The 23,963-nt window shown below is 42.3% G+C and overlaps 1 protein-coding gene across 1 annotated transcript in view; it reads right to left on the reverse strand.

Annotated features, from left to right (window-relative positions):
* ARHGAP32 (Rho GTPase activating protein 32) overlaps nt 1-23,963 on the reverse strand; it is a 133,740-nt gene that overhangs the window by 73,889 nt on the left and 35,888 nt on the right. Inside the window, exon 5 of the mRNA XM_068418337.1 lies at nt 8,908-8,994. Within this exon, the coding sequence (XP_068274438.1) occupies nt 8,908-8,994 (87 nt within the window). The remainder of the gene's footprint in view (nt 1-8,907; nt 8,995-23,963) is intronic.

Raw genomic sequence — 23,963 nt, forward strand, 5'->3', positions numbered from 1 at the left:
CCATTACAAACCCATTTATTTTGACACCCCAGAATGAAGCAAAAAATATTAATAGTGTCATCATGATATCACTGAGATCATAAGAAATTGTAGTCCCTGTCCTCTGCCTCCAGACACAGCACTCAGAGATGCTCTTTCCCCAGGGCACGTACGAGCTTGGCTGCTCCTGCAGTCCCTTTCCCTCACCCCCCACCCCAAATTTATCAGAGGGAACCCCCCTGCCTACTCCTACTTCTTTGGGTAGGGTTATAGAGATAAAACACATGCACAGTTCAAGGAAAAAGGTATACAAGCAGGTATGTTAAAGCTGCAGCTGACCAAAACTCAAGGAAAGAGGGTCGAAGGGTGACACATTGTTTAGAAAGCACAAGAAACAGAAGCAGCTTTGGAGAAGTTTTGTTAACAGAGCTGGAGCTGTAGCCAAAATGGAAAAATAGCTGTTTTTTTGGCAGCTGCCTGCATCAATTTTAAGAAGAAACATTGAAAAGCGGTGCCAAGACCCAGATGAAACATTTAAGACAGGCCTTCTTTAATATCTAATATCCCTAATGGAGTCTTTTACAAAGGTAAACCACACAGTTTGAAATAAATACAGTATTTTAAAACCAGGGATCAGTTAAAAATGCATCATTAGAAAAACAGAAAGTCAGTTCCTTCTTATCTGTCAAAGCCTGAGTTATTGAGGAAGACAATGGCATTGACCACCAGTGTTTTTATTACCAAAACAATTGGATTACAAATTTTCTTTAGAATATCAGAGTTTAACTAAACAAAGGCCACAAGGACGTAACTTTTGAAAACTTTCTGGATTAGGTATTTTGCCACTTTGCTCAGTGATGGCAAATATTTGCTACAAACACTGAAAGTGACTCATCTTTCATTTACTGCTGAAGCATCTTTATATACAAGCTATTTATTTTGATGTGGTTTCTGTGCCTTGAGAGTGTTTTTTTTTTAATATTCTTTACTAACCTGCTTGTCCTACATTTTATGTCCCATGAATCTGTTGTTTGGAAGTGTAGATGCTCTTCCAAGGCGTATGAACTTTATCTACATGTAAGTCGCCCAGGTTTGAGGCACCATAACTGCACCCTTTCTCCTGATGCTTGCTTAGCCACCTAATATCTAACATTGCTTGTTGATCAAAGTAACTTTGCAGCCTGCAGAGGATGATACTGGATGAAACTTTGGACTATCTGTCCCAAAGGGCTGTCAACTTTCCCGAGTAAACAGGCACTGTAATATTGCTATTAAAAATGTATGCATGTTAATCTTCTCTGTAAGGAATAAACATCAAGGCAGCTAAGAAAAACAGGAACATCCACCACAATCCTCCTCTTATTTTGGATTTGAACCAAGCCCAGCTCTTGGAGAAGTTGTAAAACAAGTAAAATTGCAGACAAACTGCTCCTCTGCAATGCATTTACACTTGCTGAGTTATGGGGCAGGATTCAACGTCTCTTCAGAATAAAGCCAACTGTCCTCTTCAATTTGTGGCCAGGCCCAGCCTTGTCTACAAAGCACCACACGACAATCAGAAGCCCTGCCAAAATGCATCACTTACAGAAAGAAACCATAATCGCTGTCCTGTCCTCTTAGGTTTCAACAGTGATTTTCACTTTTGCTTCAGAGCAAAGCAGAATACAATTTGGATGCAAGAAGATTGATCTCTCTAATTCAGAGCTTGTTTTCTGAAGGCAAAATGCCCAAAGGACACGACACTAACAAACTACCATATAATTGTAAAGCTTCTGTTGCTTAAAAAACTTTCACGGCAGCACATTCACGGGATATTGTATTTTATCCTGAGAAATAATTTTCCCTCTTGCTCATCACCCCTTCCTAGACCAGGGCTACACTGACCATCCACCTCAGCTGGCAGGTTTCCATCACAGAAAACCATCTGCAGAGCTTATGAAGGCAGCTGTCCCCATGTATCACTCACCGTTCCTGTTCACAAATAACTGCCTAGCAGCTCAGTCCGATGCAAGTCTGATGAACTGGTAGGCTGCTACCTTGTGGTGACCATTTTTGGATACTCTCTTTCCCCAGTAAAGACCACTCTCAAATAAATTCACCAGACCATTTCTTCACTAGAGTTTACAGCTGAAGCCATTAACACAGAGCACAGCAAGCCTCTGCCTTTGGTACACTGAGGGACAGCTTGAAACACACCTAAATTTGCACCTGCTGAAGGAATGTGCTTGAGCACGAGCAGTTCCATGACAGCATTTATCTCTGCAGTGTCGCTCAATAAATAAATCGTTCAATTCAAAATCCATGCGCAGCTAGAACCCTGTTACTGCGTGTCAAGCATGCAGAGTCAAGAATAAAGGACCGTGCTCACCCCGTTTCCTTCACAATAGATATTTAAATAGGAAAAAATCAGAGTGCCATGAGTGGAGAAATTAAAACCAAAGTTTAAGAACTACAGTCATCTTGCATCTCTTGTTACCAGTGGATAGATTTACACACCAGAGTACTGAATCTGCTCTGTGTCTGGGAACGGAGGGAAGTTACACTTTGTAATAAAAGGCAGCAAAGACAACAGGAAAAAAATCCTCTTTACCTCAAAACTGCTACTTTACTTTCTCTGTTACATGTCTAAACCGCTCGTGTGAATTACTGGTCACAGAGCTACGTACAAATCCCATGATGAACAGAGGGGACGGTGCAATGTGCTTTTAAAAACAGCAAATGTGTTAATCCTGTTGGATGCTGAGTGCTGCCCTGCCTGAATCAGTGTTCTGTGGCAAAACTCCAAGAAATAGTCAGTCGTATCCTTGTCCTTAATGATTATTATCCTAATTAAGGAATGGATTTATCCTTTAGTATTATCATAACAGCTACAGAGCAATAGATGGTAATTATGCAGTTCTTAAAGGCTTCTAATGCAATTCAACACCTCCTCTCTTCCCTACAGATGCTAGTTTACTTTCAAAGAGCCTGGACCAGACCCAAGTTTTTCAAAGACACTACACCTTGGCAGCGCTTTAGCATCACCGGAGCTTTGAACACAGCCCAAGAGCACTTCTCAGGCTGCTTGCCAGCTTCATACATTCTTTATTAATCCACATTACTATTGTCACTTCATTTTTATTTATCGCTGTTGAGAGCAGAAGGCATGTAGTCTATGACCCAAGATCAACCGAAGCACAGAACATCAAGTGATGGATTAGCATTGTGGAAACAAGGATTTTAGTTGCTTTCTTTTGAGTAATGTGAAACAGCCCTCCTCACCCGACAAGTGCTCAGGACAGAGGTTTGAACATTTGTGAACATCTGGAAGGATAGGCTGAAAATATTCAATCCATAAAGGCCTACGGTCAGGTTTTAAAAAGTCTGGGGGGACTTACAAAAAAACACCCAGTATCCCAACAGGGATTTTCAAACACTTCTAAACATGTGAGGTACATAACTCTCCTGGGCAAACTTGTCAATGGAAGTTACATTTCTCTAGTTATTTTGTTGCCATCATCTTCAGGCAAGTAGTACCAAGTGTCAGTTAAGAAGTACAGAAAACAAGCTAGGGGGGAAAGGCCATGAGGGTGACCAGCATTTTAATGCAGTTTAAACCAGACTAACTTTCCTGAGCCGTGGACACTAGACCTCAGGTGGAAGAGGGGGGTGAGAATGCATGGGTAGGGGCAGGAGGCTGCAGCCAGGCTGCAGCAGGCATCATGTCAAACTTTACCTGCATTTACCATTCAATAAAAGGACACAGTAACTGCTTTTGTTTAGCAAAACCTTCTTTAAACAACAAAGGCAGAAAATTCTATGTTAAGACAGGAGAAGCAGGTTACCACATATTCTGAAAACAGATTTTGCATTGGGTAGGATCCAGCTTGGATGCTCCACATAGATATATCCCATTAACAAAGACACCAGCTTTTCTCTCATTTTTTTAAATGTGTATATAAACCACATGCAAGTATGTATGTGTGGTTTAGAATTTGTCCCTCAGAGTTATCTGTTTAAAGAACTGCAGCTTTTCACAGGAGGAATGTCAGTAGCTCTTACTCAGTAACTGTGCTCTTGAGCTTCAATCACACAAGACAAAACTATTAATATAATAAAGAACAAAAGAGACAAAAGACAATCCTTTAAGAAAAAAACAATCATACAAAAGGTTTTCGAATGTTTGACTCAAAAATCCTACTGCAAGCAGTTTGTGGTTGTTAGTATGGACTATCACAGGCAGAGAGAACCAGCAAACCATACTTTAGACGTTACTAGTCTGAGTAAGACATTTGCTTCTGCTAAAATATATTCCACTCTCCTCTCCCCACAAACCACCCAGGATGGGGAGTCCTGTCTGTTCTTCCTACTTGGATCCCATTTTTTCCTGGCATCCTCTCCGCTGCCCTTGAAGCACTTATTATTGCAACCACGCTCCCAGCCGTGGCACGCTGGATGGGGTTGCCTTCAGAGTTTTGCAAATGCTGTTCTTCAAACACAAGATACTGAGCTTGAATCTGCTGCAAGGCAGAGCTGGGAGATACAAGTGGCATATATTTGCGTAAACGCCTTCATCTGGTACATCAGAGACCTTATTCTATCAATCAAAAGGAACACAGCACAGAGAGCAATGGCTGCCTTGAACAGAAAACAGGAACAGGGCAGAGTACATCCTGTACAACAAAGCCACGTGGCTCAACTCACTGCCAGTGTGGGGGCTGGAAATGCGAGCAGAAAAATGGAGAAAACCCATGCTTGGACCACGAGAGCTCCCTGCTTTGAGCTTTAGAAATCTACCTAGGCTGCAGCAGAGAGAGAGTGACTTTGCAGGACGTTGGCATTACCCCGTGAAAAGCAGGAAACAGAGAAAGTAGTTTGGCTCTGGTCTGAGATCGCAAGAGCCAGGCCGTGTTTAAAGGACTATCATGAGATCTAGTCCTAAGACTTTTTAAAAATCACTCACGCTTGCATGGTCTGTCATTTCTGGTTCCTCCCGCCTGCCATTTCTGCCTGCCATAACCTCTCTGTGATAGCAAAAATGAACAATAAAAACCACAAGAGATGGCTACACTTTAAGGTCTCCCTTAGAACTTGAACATCTTTACAACCGGTCTCCTGTTCTCTCCTTGCCTTCAAAATTTCACAAAAATGATGTCTGTGGTGTTGAAATAGTTCAAATCTCACCTTGTAATTAGTACTGCATGCTTATTATTTCTCTTTAATTTTTCAAAATAAAAGCTTAGGTTAACCATTCTTGTGTTATAATACTTAAGTACGTACGCAGGTAGTTGCTGCTGTAATGTCCTCCAGCCTACAGGTACAGCACAAACTCATCAAGGTCTCAGACGTCCCCCGTGATCTTTTAAGGACTGTGGTGACTGTTAAGGTTCGCAATTTCTGTCTGCAGAGTTCAGGAGGTTCACAGGACCCACACCCCACACCTTTCAGGATTTTACGCTCCTCTGTTTCCTACACAAAAACCAGTCTCTAAAATTCTTTAGAGCCATCTTCCTCCCCATCAAAAATGCACGTGCCATACTGTCTGCACTCTGGGAAAGAGCAAACTCAAAACATTATTCCTTTTCCCAAAAATCTTTCCTCAGATTTCAAGCATTTGTAGATTGTTTAAAAGTCGTCTTTCCATCCGTCCATCCCTTATCACAGAAAGGGATTTTGTTTACATTTATTTTAATCATAGCAATCTTTCAACAGCAGTAACTGTACACGTCCTGAAAGCAATCTTCTAGAAATGAAAGTTAAACAGGGCAATCTTATTGGGGAAAAAGGAAAATCCCCCTGCATCACTCTCAAAACCAAAACTATCATCAGCTCTTTCCAATAAAATTTAAAACCCTTTGTCATTTGCTAGTTTTCATGTTTAAATTTGTTCAAAGAAATCAAAAGAAGAATCCTATCTTTCCACTTTTCAGACACACTTGGAACAGCTCTCTATATATTCCCACTTCTTCTGAAGAGCTAATAAAGTGGATTAATTTTTGGAGGTCTCTAAGTAGAAGAAAAGCTGAATAGAGACTTAAAAAAAATCCCTCTGAACCTCACACAAAGCTTGGATTTCACAAGCTGACTTGCAGCAGAATCATGTCACAAACACAACTCCAAAAATTTTCTTTAAACCTTATCTGGGAGGGTTTTGCAAAATAGGCATCAAACAATAATTCTCTTTACACCGCTAAAGTTATACTTAGAGATGGGGAAGAGTGGGATAGAATTTCCTTAGTGTAAATGCCGAACTGGTGTCTGCCAAACACAGCTACGACTGAGCTGGATGTTTTAAAAGTCTAATGTTCAAAAGCTTTGGTTTGTTGTCTGAGCACCAACACTAGTAGCATATCCAAAAGGTGAGCAGAGTGAAATTTGGTTTATAGGCTTTTCTCCCCTCCCCTTCAATATTTTTCACCCGACAGTTGCATCCTGCCAAAATCTCTCCATCATTCCATGAGCTATTTCACACTGCCCATTCAATTCTAACAGGGAGCCAAACCCATGCAGACATTGCTGGCATCCAACGCATGACAGAAGGGAATCTTTCCCTGGACATTAGGAGAGGCCATGAGATGTCAGGGGTGAAGTATCGCCACGGTAGAAATGATGCTCAGCTGTGCTGCTCTTCCATGCCTTTCTGTTCATTGAATCCAGATGCCACAAGTTTCTCAGCTTTGTAAGTATCTGAGAGGCGGGGACATAGACTAACACGCGAGAGGTGAGTCACAGACTTGGGGTGGGGAGAAATTCTAGCCAAACAGAAGGATTATTTAAAAAAGAAAAGAAAAAAAGGAAAAGGTGACTGGTTCCATGCCCATCCTTTAAAGTGATGAGGCCAACTCTCAGTGCTTCATTTTAACTTAGTAACACTGAAAAAGAAGGTGACAGAACTCCTCAGCGGTTGGGCACGGTTCACAGCCCCTGGATCTATTGGGCAGCAGCTCAGTTAAGTCTTGCTGTAGCATCTTCCTTAGCCAAGGCACAGAATTCACCACGTTGTCCCCACACAAATCAAATCTCTGCTCTGTATTCTCAGAAACATCCCTGCAAAGCACCTGAGAGTCTGACAGAAGCGTCAGACAAGCTGCTGGGCTCACTTCGATCACTGCACCATCAATGCCTTGGGTGCTATGTGCTGGCTATTTGCTGCTCCTGGGGCTTGCTCCTGCACAAACATATTCTGCAGGGTTTAAGGACACAATTATACCTGAAAGTGCTCTCTTAATCTTTAGAGATGTCAGTAAGGTAGGTAGAAAGCTCAGAAGTGGTACGCTTCAGGGTTAGGGAAAAACTGTGCTATAAAATATTGGCATTTCTGTAGCCCCACCTGAAAGAGTCATGAGAGCATACAAGGTCCATCTCTGCATTAAGCACTGCAAATGCAGTCCCAAACGCAAGGACTCAAAACGTACTGAAATCCTAATTTCCTTAAGTCCCCTGAAAAATCTCACTTTCAGTCACTGTACTGCTCTCGGTTGGGACACAGACATGGCTCCACTGTTAGATTTTGCAGTGCTGCTTGCAAGCTTGGAATGCTTTTCTAAAAAGTGGTTATTTTGTAAGAAACTGGCTACAGCTGGGTTAGAACAGCACTAGCAAAATGCCCAACCACAGGCAATTTTAAGAGATGTTCACTTTCAGCCTCTCTTCCCTTTCCCAAGAGCACTATTTATAAGTACATGTAGATACACACACGTGTGCATGTGTGTATTTGCACCGTAAGAGCTGACAACAGAGAGGAGTTACTCTGTGTGCTTCTCTCACACTAACTACACTGCTGTAGCTCAGCTCACAGAATCACAGAATCACAGAATCACAGAACTGTTTTGGTTGGAAAGGACCTTTAAGATCATCAAGTCTGTGCCAAGCTCCTCCTTCAAAACAGAGCAGGACGCTTTGCTCCTCAGCTCTCTCCGAACACCCTACACCAGTGTGCACACAGAGTTAGTGCAGAAGCGCAAATTCACTCCAAACTCATGTTTCTGTGTGTACTAACGTGTGTATGTGTGTGTGCTGGTACAATCCGACAGCAAATACTTCCCTACCCCACACAATTCAAACGTAGGCAACACAGGTGTGTCTACTCCATACACTTCGTTTTAGTACCTGAGAAACATCAGCAGAATCACATAAAGAGCTTTAAAAAGAGATAGACACCACAGTGATTGCCATTATTGTTCAGCATAAATTGATAAGATGGACGCTCACGAATTGCTGAGATGAATCATGAAAAGAACTGCTATGTTAAGACCAGAAAAATGACCAAACACAGGCATTAACTCTCAGTTGGATTTGTCAATGCGTCTCCCACAAACAACAGTTTCATTCCACATATTAAAATACGATAACCTCTTACGTAGCATTTTACAAAGTCACTATCCCTTATCAGCAGACAGGGAATCTGTGGTACAAAGGAGCAGATTTATCTGCCCAAAGCATTTTGATCCCACAGTAGCAGAGGCAGGGAAAGAATCTCATACCAGATGTCTGGAGACGTAACTGGGAACAGATCAAGAATCCCCATCTCCCAGCTGCCAGCAGCACGCCTCGATCGACAGAAACACTGGCCGGCGTTCTCCCTCTGCTGTGTATCTGGTGTGTCCGTGTGTCAGTGTACACTCCCCCCACACTGACAGGCATATATAAGCAGGGTCTAAGCATGCACGCTTGTGTCTCTAGGCTAATCGTTGTGCAGCTCTGCACACACTGTAGCGAGGATTATTTGCTTACTGACTCCTTTTCCTCCCCTCGATGCTCCTTCTCTTAACATTAGCTGGCTGCAGTACCACAGACAGCATCCTTCTGAGGACTGAGCTAGTGAAGAGGTGGAAAAAACCCACAAATGCCACAGAAAAGTGTCATAATCAAATATTACGAGGCTGTGTTGACAAATATAATGCAATACAGTCTGCGAAACGAGGTGAGGGGAGAAAACATGGCATTTACCTGACAAGAGACCTGCACAAGGTAGACCAGCTCCTTGGATTCACAGCCGTTTCTTGTTACTTCATTCTGTTCCTCTGGGAGCGAAAGCTACACCAAGGGAGCGGGGAGGGGGTGGAGAAAAGAGAGAGAAAGACCAGGTCAGTGAGCAGGGATAAGCCAGGCATGTAATAACGCATGAAGCACAACATTCACATCAACTTGCTCCAAGACACGCTGAGTATCAGGGAATCAGGGAAGTGCTTGTCTGTCTGGAGCTGTCAGACAGAAAATATTCAGCATTCAGGGCTTACACAGACCCTCGACTGCCATTGGATTTTGGCATCTCACCTGACAGTTTAAAAATAAAAATATGGTTCAAAAATAAAACAATCATAGGAAGGCAAACTGTTCAAGCCAGGGATTAAACCTCTAGCTTAGAAGGCTGCAAAATTAATTGTTCACTGAAAATATCTCTATAAATATTCATTTATCAGATAACAGTGATTCTCCCCCCAATTTTAGTCATTTTTTATTTTATACGTTCAGGCAGAAAGCAGATAATACAACATATCTCCTAATTTCAGTGTTGTCAAGCAATTTACCACAACCGAGAGCTTTATGGCACCATTCATCACACAGAGTCATTAAATACAACATCAGGATGTGCGTTTTTTCAGAGCAGCGAGGAGAGATTTAACCGTGTCATTCCTGTACTTGCACCGAGTGCCTTGACTCATCCTACTACTAGTCCTGCTACTCCCACTAGTTGTGATATCCTATACTGAAAATAGCTTGCATTTAACCATCTTTGAAAACAGAAGTTACAAACTGATCGTAAGCAATTAAGACTGTTTGCAAAGCACATAAAAACCCGAAATGTCTTCAAAAAAGCTGTTTTATAAAAGAAAGAGAGAGCTTTATCCAGTGCAGAGCGCCGGGAAGAGAAAACCATGAAACACTCCCTTAAAGGCACACAGAACAGGGTGAGGTATCTCAGCCTCCCTGCACACACACAGCCATCACTGCTACCTTTACTCCTTGTAGGATGGACACTAAGTTGTACACTGAAAGCGCTGCTGTACCCGCCAGAAGAGTTATTCCCTTGTTTTCTTAAGCAGAAATGATGCCACCTTAAAAATAGAGAGCGCTGAAGAAGAATCCAGGACTTTTTACACAAAGGTCTATTGAAACAACACTTTCTCTCTTGGAAAATGTGTACATAAAAATCTAAGTCTGTAAAAAAAATCATAATTAGCTAAGACCAAAAAAACCCAACAACAAATGAAAGCAGAAACGAACAAAAGACTGAAGAGAAAAATCACAAAATGCTGTATTTTCATGAATGTAAGCAAGAGAGAATCAGAAGCAGGTGAATAGAGGCATGTACCTCCTGACAGAGAGGGAGATGTAAGGCAAAGTTCTCTCACACACAAATGACCACCGATACCCAGAATGAATTTAACTTTGCATTTTGCCTGTACCTCCCTCCTCTTTGTATGGAAGTTGCAGAGCACACAAATTCAGCGCTTGTCCTTCACCAGACCTAACTTCCTGAATACTAATTTCTTTTCTGGTGGTCGTATACATGATTGCAGATAATTAAAACAATTTTTGGACCACAGAAAGTCTTTGGATTGCCATAATTTATTATATTTTTACAACATTAAATGTATTTAGAGGAAGAAAGAGCATGTGTGCAGATGCTCACCACTCCCTCGTGCTGGTTATGTAAATAAAACTTTCTCCTGCAATTTCACTCTCCACTGTTGCCTAACCAAGGACATCAAAGAGCCTTCTGCTGAGGCTGCTCTTTACACAACTCGAAGGACACAGAAGGTCTTTAAACACTGTGCAAGCTCTTGAGGATGAAATCCACTCAGTGCCATCTCCACGTGGATATTATCGTTACTCCATCATAAATCAACTCTCCAGAAAACCCATGAAATGGCTCCCTCGGCCATGGTTGCAGCTTCTCCTGCAACACTTTTCTCACCACACTCTTTTTCGGCTCCTTCAGCAGTCTCTTGTACCACCTATAAATCCTGCTTTCAAAGCCAGCTCTCTTCTGTGAAGCCTTCCAGTGAGAATTTTAAAGATTTTTACGCGTGCTCACATCCTCATAAGGTTGGCGTGCAATACAGCCCCAGAGATAAATCTTTCTAACTGCTTCAGAGGCTCTTTCACACGGCGAGATTCATTCCACTAAAAAAATTGCATTCCAGAAAGAGGCAATTTTAAAGATTTGTAAGAGCGACTTTTCTATGTGTGTAACAGCGTGTAGCCTGCTGCCGTTAACGGGATTAAATATGACCATTACTGATTTCTGCATGGCATGCTCCACCCCACTTTGCCATCATTCTTTGCTATCAAACTTCATATTTAAAGTGCTACTAAGTTTTGAAACTAAATAACAGTCAAAGAAAAAGAAAATAATAAAGCATGCAGTAAAGGAAAGATAATCCATGGTGGAGATATTTTCCAGGTTTGTCAGGTACCACAGAGCTCCAGTTCAATTAAACGTGGGTTTCCTACTCGGGGAGAAAAGTTTCCATCCTTTAACCTTCCCTATGTTTATTTAGGGTACATACACAATAGGGTATCAACCCACAATGAAATTTCAGGCCTTGCCTTCTGTAAGTGTATCGGTGCTGAAGGACATCACCACGGGCTCCACCTCACTCCAGCAGACCCTGTTTACCTGCCAAGCCAGCAGCCAGGCAATGAAATCACCAACATACCAACGCAGCAGCTCCCTACACATATTCAAGGCCGGATTCTGTGCAACACAATGCGGGGTAGAAAAAGGTACGGGTCAAGTTAAGACAATTGAGTTGCATCACCTTTCCTCTTACATATATATCTAAGTCTATACACGAACTCTCCAGAAACAGCAAGTGAATCATCTGTAGGCGTGAGGTCCATGTGTGTAGGATGACTAAGTCACAGCAAACTTTTCATTTGAAAGAGCAGACCTACCCGAGGATTAACCTACTGATTTATATTCATCAACTTTACACCCACGCAGTTAGTTTCCACTTTAGTGCTCCTCAGTGTCCCCATTTAGACAAACTCACTGCACTGAGAAGTAACGTTTTAAATCCGTTGTATTGCCCTACACATATGCAACTGTCTTATTTCAGAGTAAAGTTGTAAAAACCAACTTTATGTCATGATATTTAAAAGCCTTTCCTCCTGCAGCATCCCTTCTAAACAAAACATCCTCGAAAGTACAGGTGCACCTGGGCCTGATTTGAAATCCAGGGAGCGCAAAGCAAAGGCCTCTCTTGACCTTAGTGGACTCTGAACATGACTCACAGGCAGAATTTGGTTGACTCCACACTGGGAAATTGATTTTCATCTTCTTAAAGGACAGACCAAAGGCAGCAGGGTCTCGAGGATTCCCCTGTAACAGTTTCAAGTTTGTCTTTACACAGCTGGAGACAAGTTTATGAGTCTCTGCCTTTCTGCACACACCCACAAAGCACTGATGAGTGTATTAAACCCTGGGACAGGCAGGCAATTCTTCATCCACCTGCAAATTCACACTACGATGCTTTGTGCAGCTGACTAGTAAGAGCTGTAGTTCCTCATACAACGACCTGCCAAACGACGGGTAACTAGAATATCCCAAATAGCAGCAGAGACTTCCAAGAGCAGGAGGCCAGCTGAAGAAGCAATCAGGATCTCACAGGATCAATGGTAACAGGTTCACCTTGGCATCTTGAAAGACAAAATTAAGTCACGTACCTTGCTTATACGCAATTTTGCCAAGAGCAGTGCTTGCTAGCCAAGGCTTTATAGATCATATACACAGGAAGGACTAGCTTAAAAATGCTTCTAGTTCATGTGGTCCTCCCACTGCCTGAGAAAAAGCAGCTCATGTCTAGGAAGGCAGCAGATAAAGACAGTGATTACAGCAGGCTCCTGCAGAGGATAATTTATTGGTTATTCCTCTTGTAGAGACAACCAGCAACAAAGTAAACAGGGGGGTAAGTTATGACATGGCACATTCAGAAGTGTTATTCACAAGCTCGGTAGTTTTACAGAGTACAGTCCTGTGCACGTGCGTTTATCTTCCAGAACAGGGGTTAACAACAACCAAACACCCTCATCCCTCCTCTCCAAAGTGGCTTTGGAAGCTCCCTTCCACTCTCCCTCCAAGAATAATCCTCACATCAAGATCTGCGCTTGGAGCAAAGCAGTGGGCGTTTTAAAGACCCATTTGTGCGTCTGGAGCTCCACAATTTCAAGCCTACTGTGAACCTGTCTGGAAGGCGCACGGACCTGCCACGCTCCCCGCGCCGAGACCCAAGCAGCAAGGGCTAACGACTGCGGAGAGGACTTCAATTAGAGCAGAGGCAGCTTTCAAGTGGTCCTGTTTCACGAGCACGTTTCACTTGTCAGCGTGATCACAGGCAGAAAAATAATGAAAAATACAACTTTAGAGATTCACACATTTTTATGCTATATATGCTCCTCTTATAAACCACCAAAACTTCTAAAAGCCGCTTCAAGGAAAAGCACTACATAAATCTGTTGCCAACGCTAGGATTCATGGCTACTAAACTGAAGTGCCAAATCCTTACCAGGCAGGAGCTGGCTTTGCTTTGCAAGGTCAATGGGGCTGTGCCTGCCTCTCCCACCTGGGCCTCTGACCCCCAGATGTCCAAGTAAGCTCATTTAGATAGCTCTGGCTTTCATTTCCTCATCTCCCTTCTTTGCCAAGCGATGTTAACTCCATCAACCAGCTCTCCTGAAGAAAAGATAATTTGTGCAGAGCTCGTGAAGCACACATTTGTCTATGAAATTTTACTTATTTCAACTTCTGCTTCACAAAGCCACCGACACTTGTTCTTGACCTCGCTCGCACGCACGTATCGCAACAAGTGAGTAATGCCGAGCCGCTGGAGGAGAGCCAGCACGCAGAACAGCACATACTTAAAGGAAAGGTTACAAGAGCTTTGGCAAGTCTATCCTGTGTGTTTGATAACTAACACCGTGAGCTTGCCTTGCTTCCAATGACATAACTCATCTCGCACAGTGGTGTTATCTAAAGCTTAAAATCTTGCGGCTAAAAAAAATTTTTAAATTAAGAAACAAAGAAAAGAACAGAAAATAAAAGGAAAAAAGAACAAATCCCACCTCCTCAATGGAATTAGAGGGATGGTATAGAATTAAATGTGGAAGGCATTAAATAATTAGATGATAATTAATTAGAGAATTAAAACTAGAGGCTAGGAACATTTTCTTGATTCTTTCTCCCTCCAAATCTTCTACCCATCTGTTTCCAAGCAGAAGGAGCAGAATCATTCCTCCCAAACTCCAAACCTGCCTGCATTACCTATCCTTTAAGTAAACCAGTCCACTGAGAAACCATCTCACGCCTACGCTGACCTGGAGCACACCCAGGGAAGACCACTTGAGAGAGCAGCAAAAGCCTGTGGAATAAACCTTATGACGTCTTGGAGTCCCATCCCTTTCCCTTTATCCAATGCCACAACCTGTCCAGCTGTGACCCCACACAACCAACCGGTAGCATATGGCACAGTGGTCCAGGCAGGAGGGAGAGGTCATGGGAGATGTGAGCTCCCCAGCACGGAAGGATGTGCTGGGGCACATGGCAACGGATCAGCCTCACGGCCAAGCGTAAACTTCAGCAGGTTTCATCTCAAACAGAGCACACGTCTGCAGAAATCCTGAGAAGAGATGGCAAGAATGCTCAAGAATTGTCTTTCGCCAGGAGTTTTAAGCCAGTGGAAAGGTTGATGCTGTTCCTGGCAGAGGATGTGTCATTGTTCCAAGGAAACCTGGTGATCTTTTTGCATTTTTCCAAGATGGAATTTAAGGTTAACTCCCTGGCGAACGCAGCCAGACACATGCAGCTGAAGTTGCTGCCGCTCATACTCAGCCATAGCAAAAGCTCATTAAGTTTCCAAACGCTATTAAATCTGATAATTTTTTCTGACAGTATTAGGTACGGACGTTTTTTTTTTCCTTTCTAAACCACCACACTTCCAATGTCTCCTTGATGTCTGTCCTCTCGTTAATTTACGATGTTTGTGCAATTTAGCGGATCAGACGAGGGAAAAACCACAGGACAAATGCCACCTTTATGCATCACTTTGGAATGTATGTATGGAGTGAAAAGTATGTCTGATGGCCAAGAGCAAGAAATATGAGGCTCATTTTCCTTTGAAATATTGTTATGTTTTATTTAAAAAAAAAATTCTAGGGCCCAAATATCCTTGGGAGAAATCCTGAAGAAATTAAAAGCCTTAACGCTGATCAAACTCAGAGATGCAGCCTCATTATAAGAAAAAGCTTTTATTACCTCTCTTAGCTCCAGTCTCCTAATAGACAATACTTTCACTATCTCCCAAATTATCCTGGTGATTCAAACACCACTTCATCTTCATTTAGCCAAGTCCATTACTTACATCAGTTTGTCTTGTAATGGGGCACCTTCAAGACCTGGTTTTTGATATATTTGAAGCTATTATTTTATTATATTAGAAATTTTAGGTTGGCAAATCTTTTTACACAGGGAAACATTTTCTAAGTAAGTACTCTGACAGCATAAATGTATTTATGTGGACTTTTTTTCCTCTCTCCAGATTTATCTTGCTAAATGTACTAATTATATTCCCACACAGTTCCCCATCTCCTTCTTTCTCAACTGTGGCTTCAGAGCAGGAAAAGAACATTTCCAACAGAGTGGCTTCTTTACCCAAGCGTAAATATCCTGAAGTAATGATGAAAGGAAAGACAAGTTTGCTAATGTTGGCATTGAGGTTCACGGCGTAGTTCAACTTTGTATTTGTACGCTGAAATTAAACTCAAATGCACCTCTCCCATGAAGATATATCCTGGTTTTCCCCCACAGATTGAGCACAGTACAACAGAAAACATCACGGGAACACGGAAGGAGGATGCTAGCGATAGAGGTGAAGTTAAATGCTGGTTTAAATTCTCTTCCTCGCAGACACAAGTTCACATCAAATCGCAGGTGTACTCAGAAGGCCAAGTTTTATGCAAGTACAAGCACTAAGTAAATTGTAAAGGTGGTGGAACGTGTATTTTGCTTGTAGCTACTTTCAGAACTATTTTAAGCCTGCAAATCACAGGAGACCATTTTTTCCTGTGGAAGCTTGATTATTCAGCAGTCAGCATCCCTTCAACGAAGCTTCACCTTTAAGACTAATAAATCCTACCATCGTTTACAAACAGGCACAGCTAGAGAAAAGGGCAGACACTAACTCCACAGCAGGATCCTTGAGGTGCTTGAATCAATAACAGTTCCATATGTGCCTTATATGCACAAGATCAGGTCTCCTTTGGGTTATTTTGTTATTATGTTTTTAATATAAGCTTCCAATGAAGCACCTATGTGCAAGAAGTAGCCATCTTCGGACTGAAATTCAACAGCAGCTTTCAGCACTGACTAAAGTTATCAGCATCAGTCTGACGGGTGTTGATTTCCATTAATTAGCTGAGAATGATGACTATGTTTTCCTGTGATGAACACCACCTTGGGTTACAACATGTTGCTCACCAGATGCTTATGTATATGCAGGTCCAGAAGCATCCCCTTGTCGGGAAGGATGTTCTTAGGTGCAACAATACACGGTACAGGGGACGGGGTGGTCATGTAACTACATGCCAGGAAAGACTCGACTGCACATAGAGCAGGTTCTGACCTGATGGTTTTAAGTTTCCCATAGTGACCGGCGTGGGACAGTTCCACTCTGAGTATTAAAGTGGCCAATTAGACAAACGGTAAAAGATAAGGCATGCTAAGGAATATTAATCAACTAAGGCAGTAATACAAAATAAATGTGAAACCAGGAAAAACACTTGCCCAGTGCCACATTTCTGTTGCACACAGCAAGAGGAGATGGAAGACAATTCCTCACGACCCTTTCCAGTCTCACACGCCGTTTCGGAGAGGCGGATCCTCCCCACGCCACGCTATCCGTGCTAGACTGCTCTCAGACACGAAGCACAGTGGGATCTAGTTCCTGCCTCTCTAAAGATGAAATCAGCAGTAACCTTGACAGAATTTGACTCTTACTGCAGTCAGAAACGCACGACTTGGAAAGACCTCGCTTGCAATCCCTGATTCCAGGTTGAGCTGCCAACGCAGGCAGCTTATGTATATGCTGCTGGAGTTTGCTTGTTTTAATTCTTAAGCCAAGTATATTTGATGCGTAAACTTGTTGAGACATAAAATCTCAGACAGTTGTATCAGAGAGACTTCTCCCAGATTTTGCCATATTAAGCTGCAAATGTCTTCTGATGTGGTCTCACCCTTTTATTTCCTCTAAATGTGCAAGAAGGTCATTCATCATAAGCAATGAAATATTCATAAAAACTTCTTAGATGCAGCCGTTAGGGACTCCATTAGGCAAAACCAACTTCTCAGGGTCTGAAAACAGAATTGTTTTCATGAAGTTAAAATATCTGATGTTATTAAAAACAAACTAACAAACACCCCCTCCACGTGGCTGCCTGCAGAGCAGTGCCTTGGGCACTTGATGATTGGCAAAGAGGACACAACATCCTGGAGCGCTCCCTAAGCTGAATTTGCCACCTGTGGGTTTTCTGGTTGGAATTCAGTGGGTTTCTCTTTTGTCTTTAAAGCCCTGTATGAACCGACCATTAAGAAACTTCCTCACTCCATGCATTCCAGGCTACAGAAATAATGGCCATAAGATAAATCAGACCCAAAACATTGTTAGTGAGAGAACTTTTTAGATTAAAGCCACTAGGCTGAAAACAGCTTTTCACCTTAGCTGGGTAAAACCTGGATCTTCTGTCTCCTTGGTATGAGGCAGAATTTATCTCACTTGTAATGAAATTTGGGAAGACGTGGGAGAAATACAGAACTACTACCAGATTTGCTTGACAGATTTCTTTCCTACATGGTTTTTTGCTTCCATGATGACCTCATTTTCCTCTCCTTTTCTCATGGGGGAAACTACTTCCAGTCTCTGGGGTGTCAGAAGACAACAATGAAACATGACACTAAGCAGTGGCTCTCAAATGTTTACTGTGGACACGGGTGGCTGTACTTTTGCCAGAACGGGGTAATAAGTTACACATGGTAACAACATGGAAAGTCCCTACATCCAGTATCTGTGACCACAGCTGGGAAATCACTGCCAGAGCGTATCTCAGAGTATGGAGGGGTGCAGGGAATCACGTTCCTTCTGCAAACCCATCCTCAAGAGAGCTTGTTAGGCCGTACCCAACACCACGCTAACCAGGCTCTGAAGCACAGGAGTAAATGTCCATGTGCTCTGCTGCATAGATGTGCTTCAGGGATCAAGAACTAGAAGATAAATGAACAGACACTGTTACCGACTCCATCTATTACTTCTGACCACCAAGAGACATACTGTGGGATAAAACACAAAGGAAAAAGCCAGTTTTGCTCGCACACCTATGACGGAAATCAAACCCACAGCTGTTCCCAAGAAAGCTTGTAGGGTAAGCCCAGCCTCGGAGACATGAATGCATCTGGTCTCAGTAAACACAGAGCCTCTATTATGGCATGTTGTTGATTAAATGATTGTTTTGCTGTTCAGAGAAAACAGAGCATTGCACTTTGACGGCACAGGAGGATGTGTGATGTCTTGCCCCACAGCCTCAGTGTTTTCAGAGCATGCTGAAGCACTGACACCCTGTCCAAGCATACCTGGTCAACCCTGCTGGAGGAAAGCACTGATCAGTGCACTGCCTATAGCCCCACGTGGCTTGCTGTATGGACATCAGCGCTCACAAGGAAAGGAAAGCAAGCAGTAAGGGCAGTTCAGGCAAAAGGAAATGAAAATAATCTTGAGGTACATGTTATCTCCTTCAAATTCACCTTCCATAAACCAGTATAGCATAAATGAAACATTGCCTTAATAAAATCAATAGCAAGGATGTGTTAAATGACTAAGGGTACAGGTTTCCATTAATATTACACTGCTGACAAACCACAATTACAAACATTACAGGAATTCCAGGCACAGATACCTCAAGGTACAATAAATCAGGCTCCAAGCAGAGGGGTTTGATTTGGTTTTGATGTAAAAGAGTTTGAACACATATTTGGGTGTCTTACGGAAAGTGCCTTTTAGAGTGCATCATGCAAACAGCATTTCTGGACCAGGCTGAGGACTCTGAACTTCTTGTTCTGTTTCAAACTTCTGAGATCTGACTCTTACTAAGCTGCACAGTACTCGTTAGGAGTTTGTCCCCTAGATCTCCAGAGCATATCGAGTTGTTCCGTATGAATTTCTAGCTTTTAAAAATGTGAAAGATCAAAAAAGAAAGAAACAAACATACAGAAAACCTGGCTACTCACAGAAGTGTGTTGTAAGGAATCAGCATAAGAAAAAAGCCACAAGTCAAACAAATAGATTCCAAACAATTTATTTAAACCTCTCAGCTGCTGAGTTTTGTGTGCGAGAACTGCCATGCAAACTGTGTAGTGTTTTGAAAGCAGCGAGTCCAAACAGTCCTCCTGACTCTGACTGCTCAGCCAAACACAAACACATAAATAAAACAAAAGTTTTCGGTTTCTTTGACTCACGGCAAATATTAAGCTCAGATTTTTGAGTAATGCAAGTACTGTATCGCCAGCTCTTGTCACACTAACTAACCAAAAACTCAAATGAAAGGTGTCACTCAGCCTGACGCAACTAATAGAGGGGAAAAAAAGTATGTAAAGAGATTCCCTTTATTCACATATGCAAATCTGGCTGCAAGGGATAAAAGGCTTATTGGGCCATATGAAAAGCAATGAGCAAAGTTAGGCAGGAAATAGGAAGTGGTTTAAGTCCAACTCTCCTACACAAAAGACAAGGAGAGCTGAGCCAGCACAAAGGGAGAAGTTACGACACATCCTAAAAACTTACAGTGATGGTTTCCAAATGAAGGAGCTACAGTAATTCTCATAATTATTTTGCAGGGATCTTGTAGATGCTGCCTGTGGCAGGAGTTTCAGAAGTAGGCATGTGGACAAAGCCCAGATGCTGGTTTTGTCCAGTTAATAATTTACTGGCTAGGAATGAAAAAATTCATGTATTCTTGTAAAACTTATCTGTCTACTGTATATTTTTCTGTGGTTCCTGTCAGCATGGCATCTGAGATGAGTATGATGTGTCCCTGCACCTGATTATATAGATTTATCCAAATCTATGTTTCACATACATACATATCTGCATCAAAAAGGAACATGTAATAAAGGTTTACAAAATTATCCAGATAAAAGTTCAGAATCAACATGCATTCTCTTTATCAATAGAGATTACTTTATATTCTAAGGATTATTTTTAAAGAAAGATGCATGAAAGATCAAAGAAAAGGAAATAAATTCTAAAATCTTCTCATTTTAAAAAGAAACCTTTGCTAAACCTACCCTCACAACAAAGGATGCGTTCTAGGCATTATTAGCAACAGTTTGGAACACATCTAGCACCACAAAATGCAATACACACCTTTTTTTCATTTCTCCAATTAGTACAAGATGCACTAGACGTTTAAAAACGTATATACAACAGCCATTCACTTCAGCTGAGGCAGCAAACCACTACTGGGATGTTCCCCAGCCCCACTTTCAGTGCAGAAAATCTTTCAAAAGGCCACAGGTTAATCTCTGGAAGGAGAGCCACAGTTTGCATTATCCTGAGCTTTAACATCTGTAACGCAAGACAGTCTACACAAAACTGCAATAAACTCCCCCTTTAAACTACATCTGATCACCCTGCAAAGAAAACACTGGCTGTTACACTGTGATCTGATTCATTCTTTATTGTCACATTAGCAGTCGGTGCCATCCTTAAGGCATTCTTCCAGCTGTTTTTATTTTAGCTTTATTATTATATCGTGCCAGTAAACAAAAAGGATCTTATATCAAGTATAGAGGATCTCTGAAAGGCTGTGTGCTACTTACCCCTGCTACAATGATCTATTCTTTCCATGGATGGGATCCCTAGCCAAGGCCTAACAGTTCCAGGTCTCTCCGTAGCTTCCCAGCAGCTAATTGAAAAAAACCTTCCAGGCATCAGCTCCGAAACGCAACAACTCCAGGCTAGCAAAAAAATCAAATTAAACTCCCCACATTCGGTTCACTCGCTCCCCTCTCTTCCTGGTGCCGCTGCTTCTTCAGATGAGCGTGCCTATGAATAGCGTTTAAGATCTGCCTCCATAGCCCCGTTAGCCGTTTCCACACTGCCCATTTCATGCTCAATTTGCACTGTAGAGAAATCAGTGGTGTTCCTTTCTCTCTCGCTCGCTCTCTCATTGGAAAGGTCCCACAAGACAAGCCGTAGAGTTTAACAAGAGCCAAGAGAAACAGAGAGGGAGGGAATGCATGCAGGGATTGTGTTCAGGCACAGCACACAAGTCTGCTGCTACAGCTCAAAAGGAGAAAAAAAAAAAATGACAGCAAACTGCCATCACATGCCTGAAACCCAGCACAGTTTAAGGCAAGCTGATTCCTCATCGTTCGCTCTTTTCCACTGGTATCAGAGTGCTCAGAACTAAAGCTCCATGAAATTCCTCTCCAGTCCCTGGTGCTGTGCAAGCTGCAAATCAATGCAGGATGTGTGCCCTAATGCCTAGGTACAACGGTTCTCTGTTCACTGTACATATTCCCTGAAGGAAACAAGGATTTAAATGATGAAAAGTTTGCTGTCAAAATCTTCCCTTCAGTTAACAGCCTAAATATGTTAGCTCGTGCAAGGGGTCCGTACTATGACCACAGAATGAATGATACTCAGGCACCTACACAATCTAATTTTGCAGGTCATTATTCACTGGCAGGATTTTATCATTCAGCACCTGAGCACCCAGAACCACTAACAAGGAGCTCACCCCTTCCCCTCAGCCCAGAATTTTGGGTTCGATTTTAACTGCGCGTGGTAATTGAACCATTCAAAGAACTATTACAGTTTCTTAGCACAACCTCATGCCTTGATTACAGCGGTTGGCCAAAGAGCTCCGTGTCCAAATTCAAGTTTAACTTTGCAGTCCAATTCAGAGAAACTACAGGACATATAAGATAGAGTTAAATCAGTTCTCAGAAGCTGCAGGTTACTGCCAGTGCCTTCATCTTCCAAGAGCCCATAAGAGCTTTTACCATGAATATGTCAGAAGTCTGTCTCATATTTGATTTACTATTATTTTACTCTAGATGGTGGTAGCATCGTGGCTACTTCCAGTACCACCACGCATTAGGAACTCCCAGTAAGTCCACGTTTTAACTCTAACCCTGCAGAGTACAGGTTTTAAACAAAGTCTCTCCTTTCATGCTTTTCATATTTATTTCTCTAAGAAGTGGCGTCTAAGATGCAGGGAGGTGACAGAGAACTATGCTCATTCCAGTCCTCATACCTGTTCTCCTGCCTACGTGCAATTCTCCCAATTTTTCCTGCTTCTTGCCTACACCGACAACAAACTTCAAGCTGTTTTACATGCCCACTTGGCCACATCCTATGTAGTAGTGTAACACACGTGTCTTTGATGCCTGAAAAGCATCTTCACGTGACTGTGAAGACAATTGATCCATTTTCATTTCTCACACATGTACAATATAGCACAGTGTAGCACAGCACAGTACAGGAACACACTTTTAATGCCACCTTCAGCAGCTGATAGCGATTTCACCCCACCTTAAAAGTTTCTCTTTGTTCTTTCAGCTGTGAAAATACCCTAGAGAATTTGTAATCCTCAATGTAAGCCATTTAAAAAACCTGAAAATTAGCCTTGTTAAAAAGAAACAGAGTTTCTTCCCCCGACTCACTCCCCAAAACTCCGTTTCTCCCAAACCCTGGACAAGTCCTTTCCATTAAAGTGTTTTCTTAGCTGTCACACTGGAAGACTTATCAGAAGGTGCCACTGGTTGCTCTATTTTCAGGAATGACAAGCTGGCAAAATCTGCTTCTCATACACTTAAGTAAATGAGACTGGGGTGCTGTAATGGCACAAAGAAAATACACAGGAGGAAATGAAGGAATTCAGTGCCTTTAAATTATACAGCCTAAGCCACCTCAAGACCAGCCTTATTTTGTGCAAAACAGGGTAGTAATCAGTAAACAGCAGCCTTCGGAGTCCTGCTCTCTCTTTACCACCCCTCAGCCCATCTGAAAGCTGATTCCCAATTCCTTCTTGCACCTGGTCTTCCCTGATAAAATCAGAAAGCAATTCCTGACACAGAGGTGGTGCTGCTAATGATGTGTAGACTGGCCTGTCAGTGGCACAAAGAGATGATGGAAAGTGACAGTGAAGAAAATCTCTTCTGAGGAGGGAAGCGTATTTGCTAAGGCAAACAGCATCCTGAAATGACCTGTAAAGGCAAGGGAGGAATGCCTGAAGGGTGGTCCGTGCCATAGATACGCCTGTATTTTGCTAACTAGTAGCATATATTATTTATAAGTACATGGAGCTGAAAAGGATCTTACCAGTGTAAGACAAGCCAGATTACAAATTTTGCTCCCTCTTTTAAACTAGTTACGCTTCATGCTCACATTATTCCTACCAGATAACTAATTTCCTTCTAAGAGGGAAAAGAAACACCAGCAAATAACCAAAAAAGTTCTTATTCCCCCAACTGATGATCACATTTTAACCAGCTACAATTTTGCATGCTCTCTAAATGGACTTCATTAAATGACATTATTGCTCGCATCCTCACAAACATTCAGTTCTCACTTGTGCAAGTAGATAAGAAGTCTGGTTGAATTTCAAACTCTGAAATAATTTTCTCGTTTCTAAAAAAACAGCAGCAGCATTTCACATACTGTGTTTTTAATGGAGAGTACTGACGCTCTTTAACTGGTAACGCGGGTGTTACTGGAACCAGCGATGAGCAACGGCCGTAGCTGGAGCAGTCTGGGAGGTGGGGGAAACCCTTCATGGAATGAATGGGGAAATGGCGTGCGCTGAAGCTAGGGAGGCTGCTTCTACTCTTAAAGAGTCTGCAGCAGATGCCTGGTTTTATAAGCAGTGTTTCAGAAAAGGGTTAACACGCTTCACTGCCAGAAGAAATGGTGCTTCTAAGAAAAGGACTTTTTTCTTTTTGCTGCACA

The sequence above is a fragment of the Nyctibius grandis genome, chromosome 25 (genome assembly GCF_013368605.1).
Source record: "Nyctibius grandis isolate bNycGra1 chromosome 25, bNycGra1.pri, whole genome shotgun sequence".
Lineage (NCBI taxonomy): Eukaryota > Metazoa > Chordata > Aves > Nyctibiiformes > Nyctibiidae > Nyctibius > Nyctibius grandis.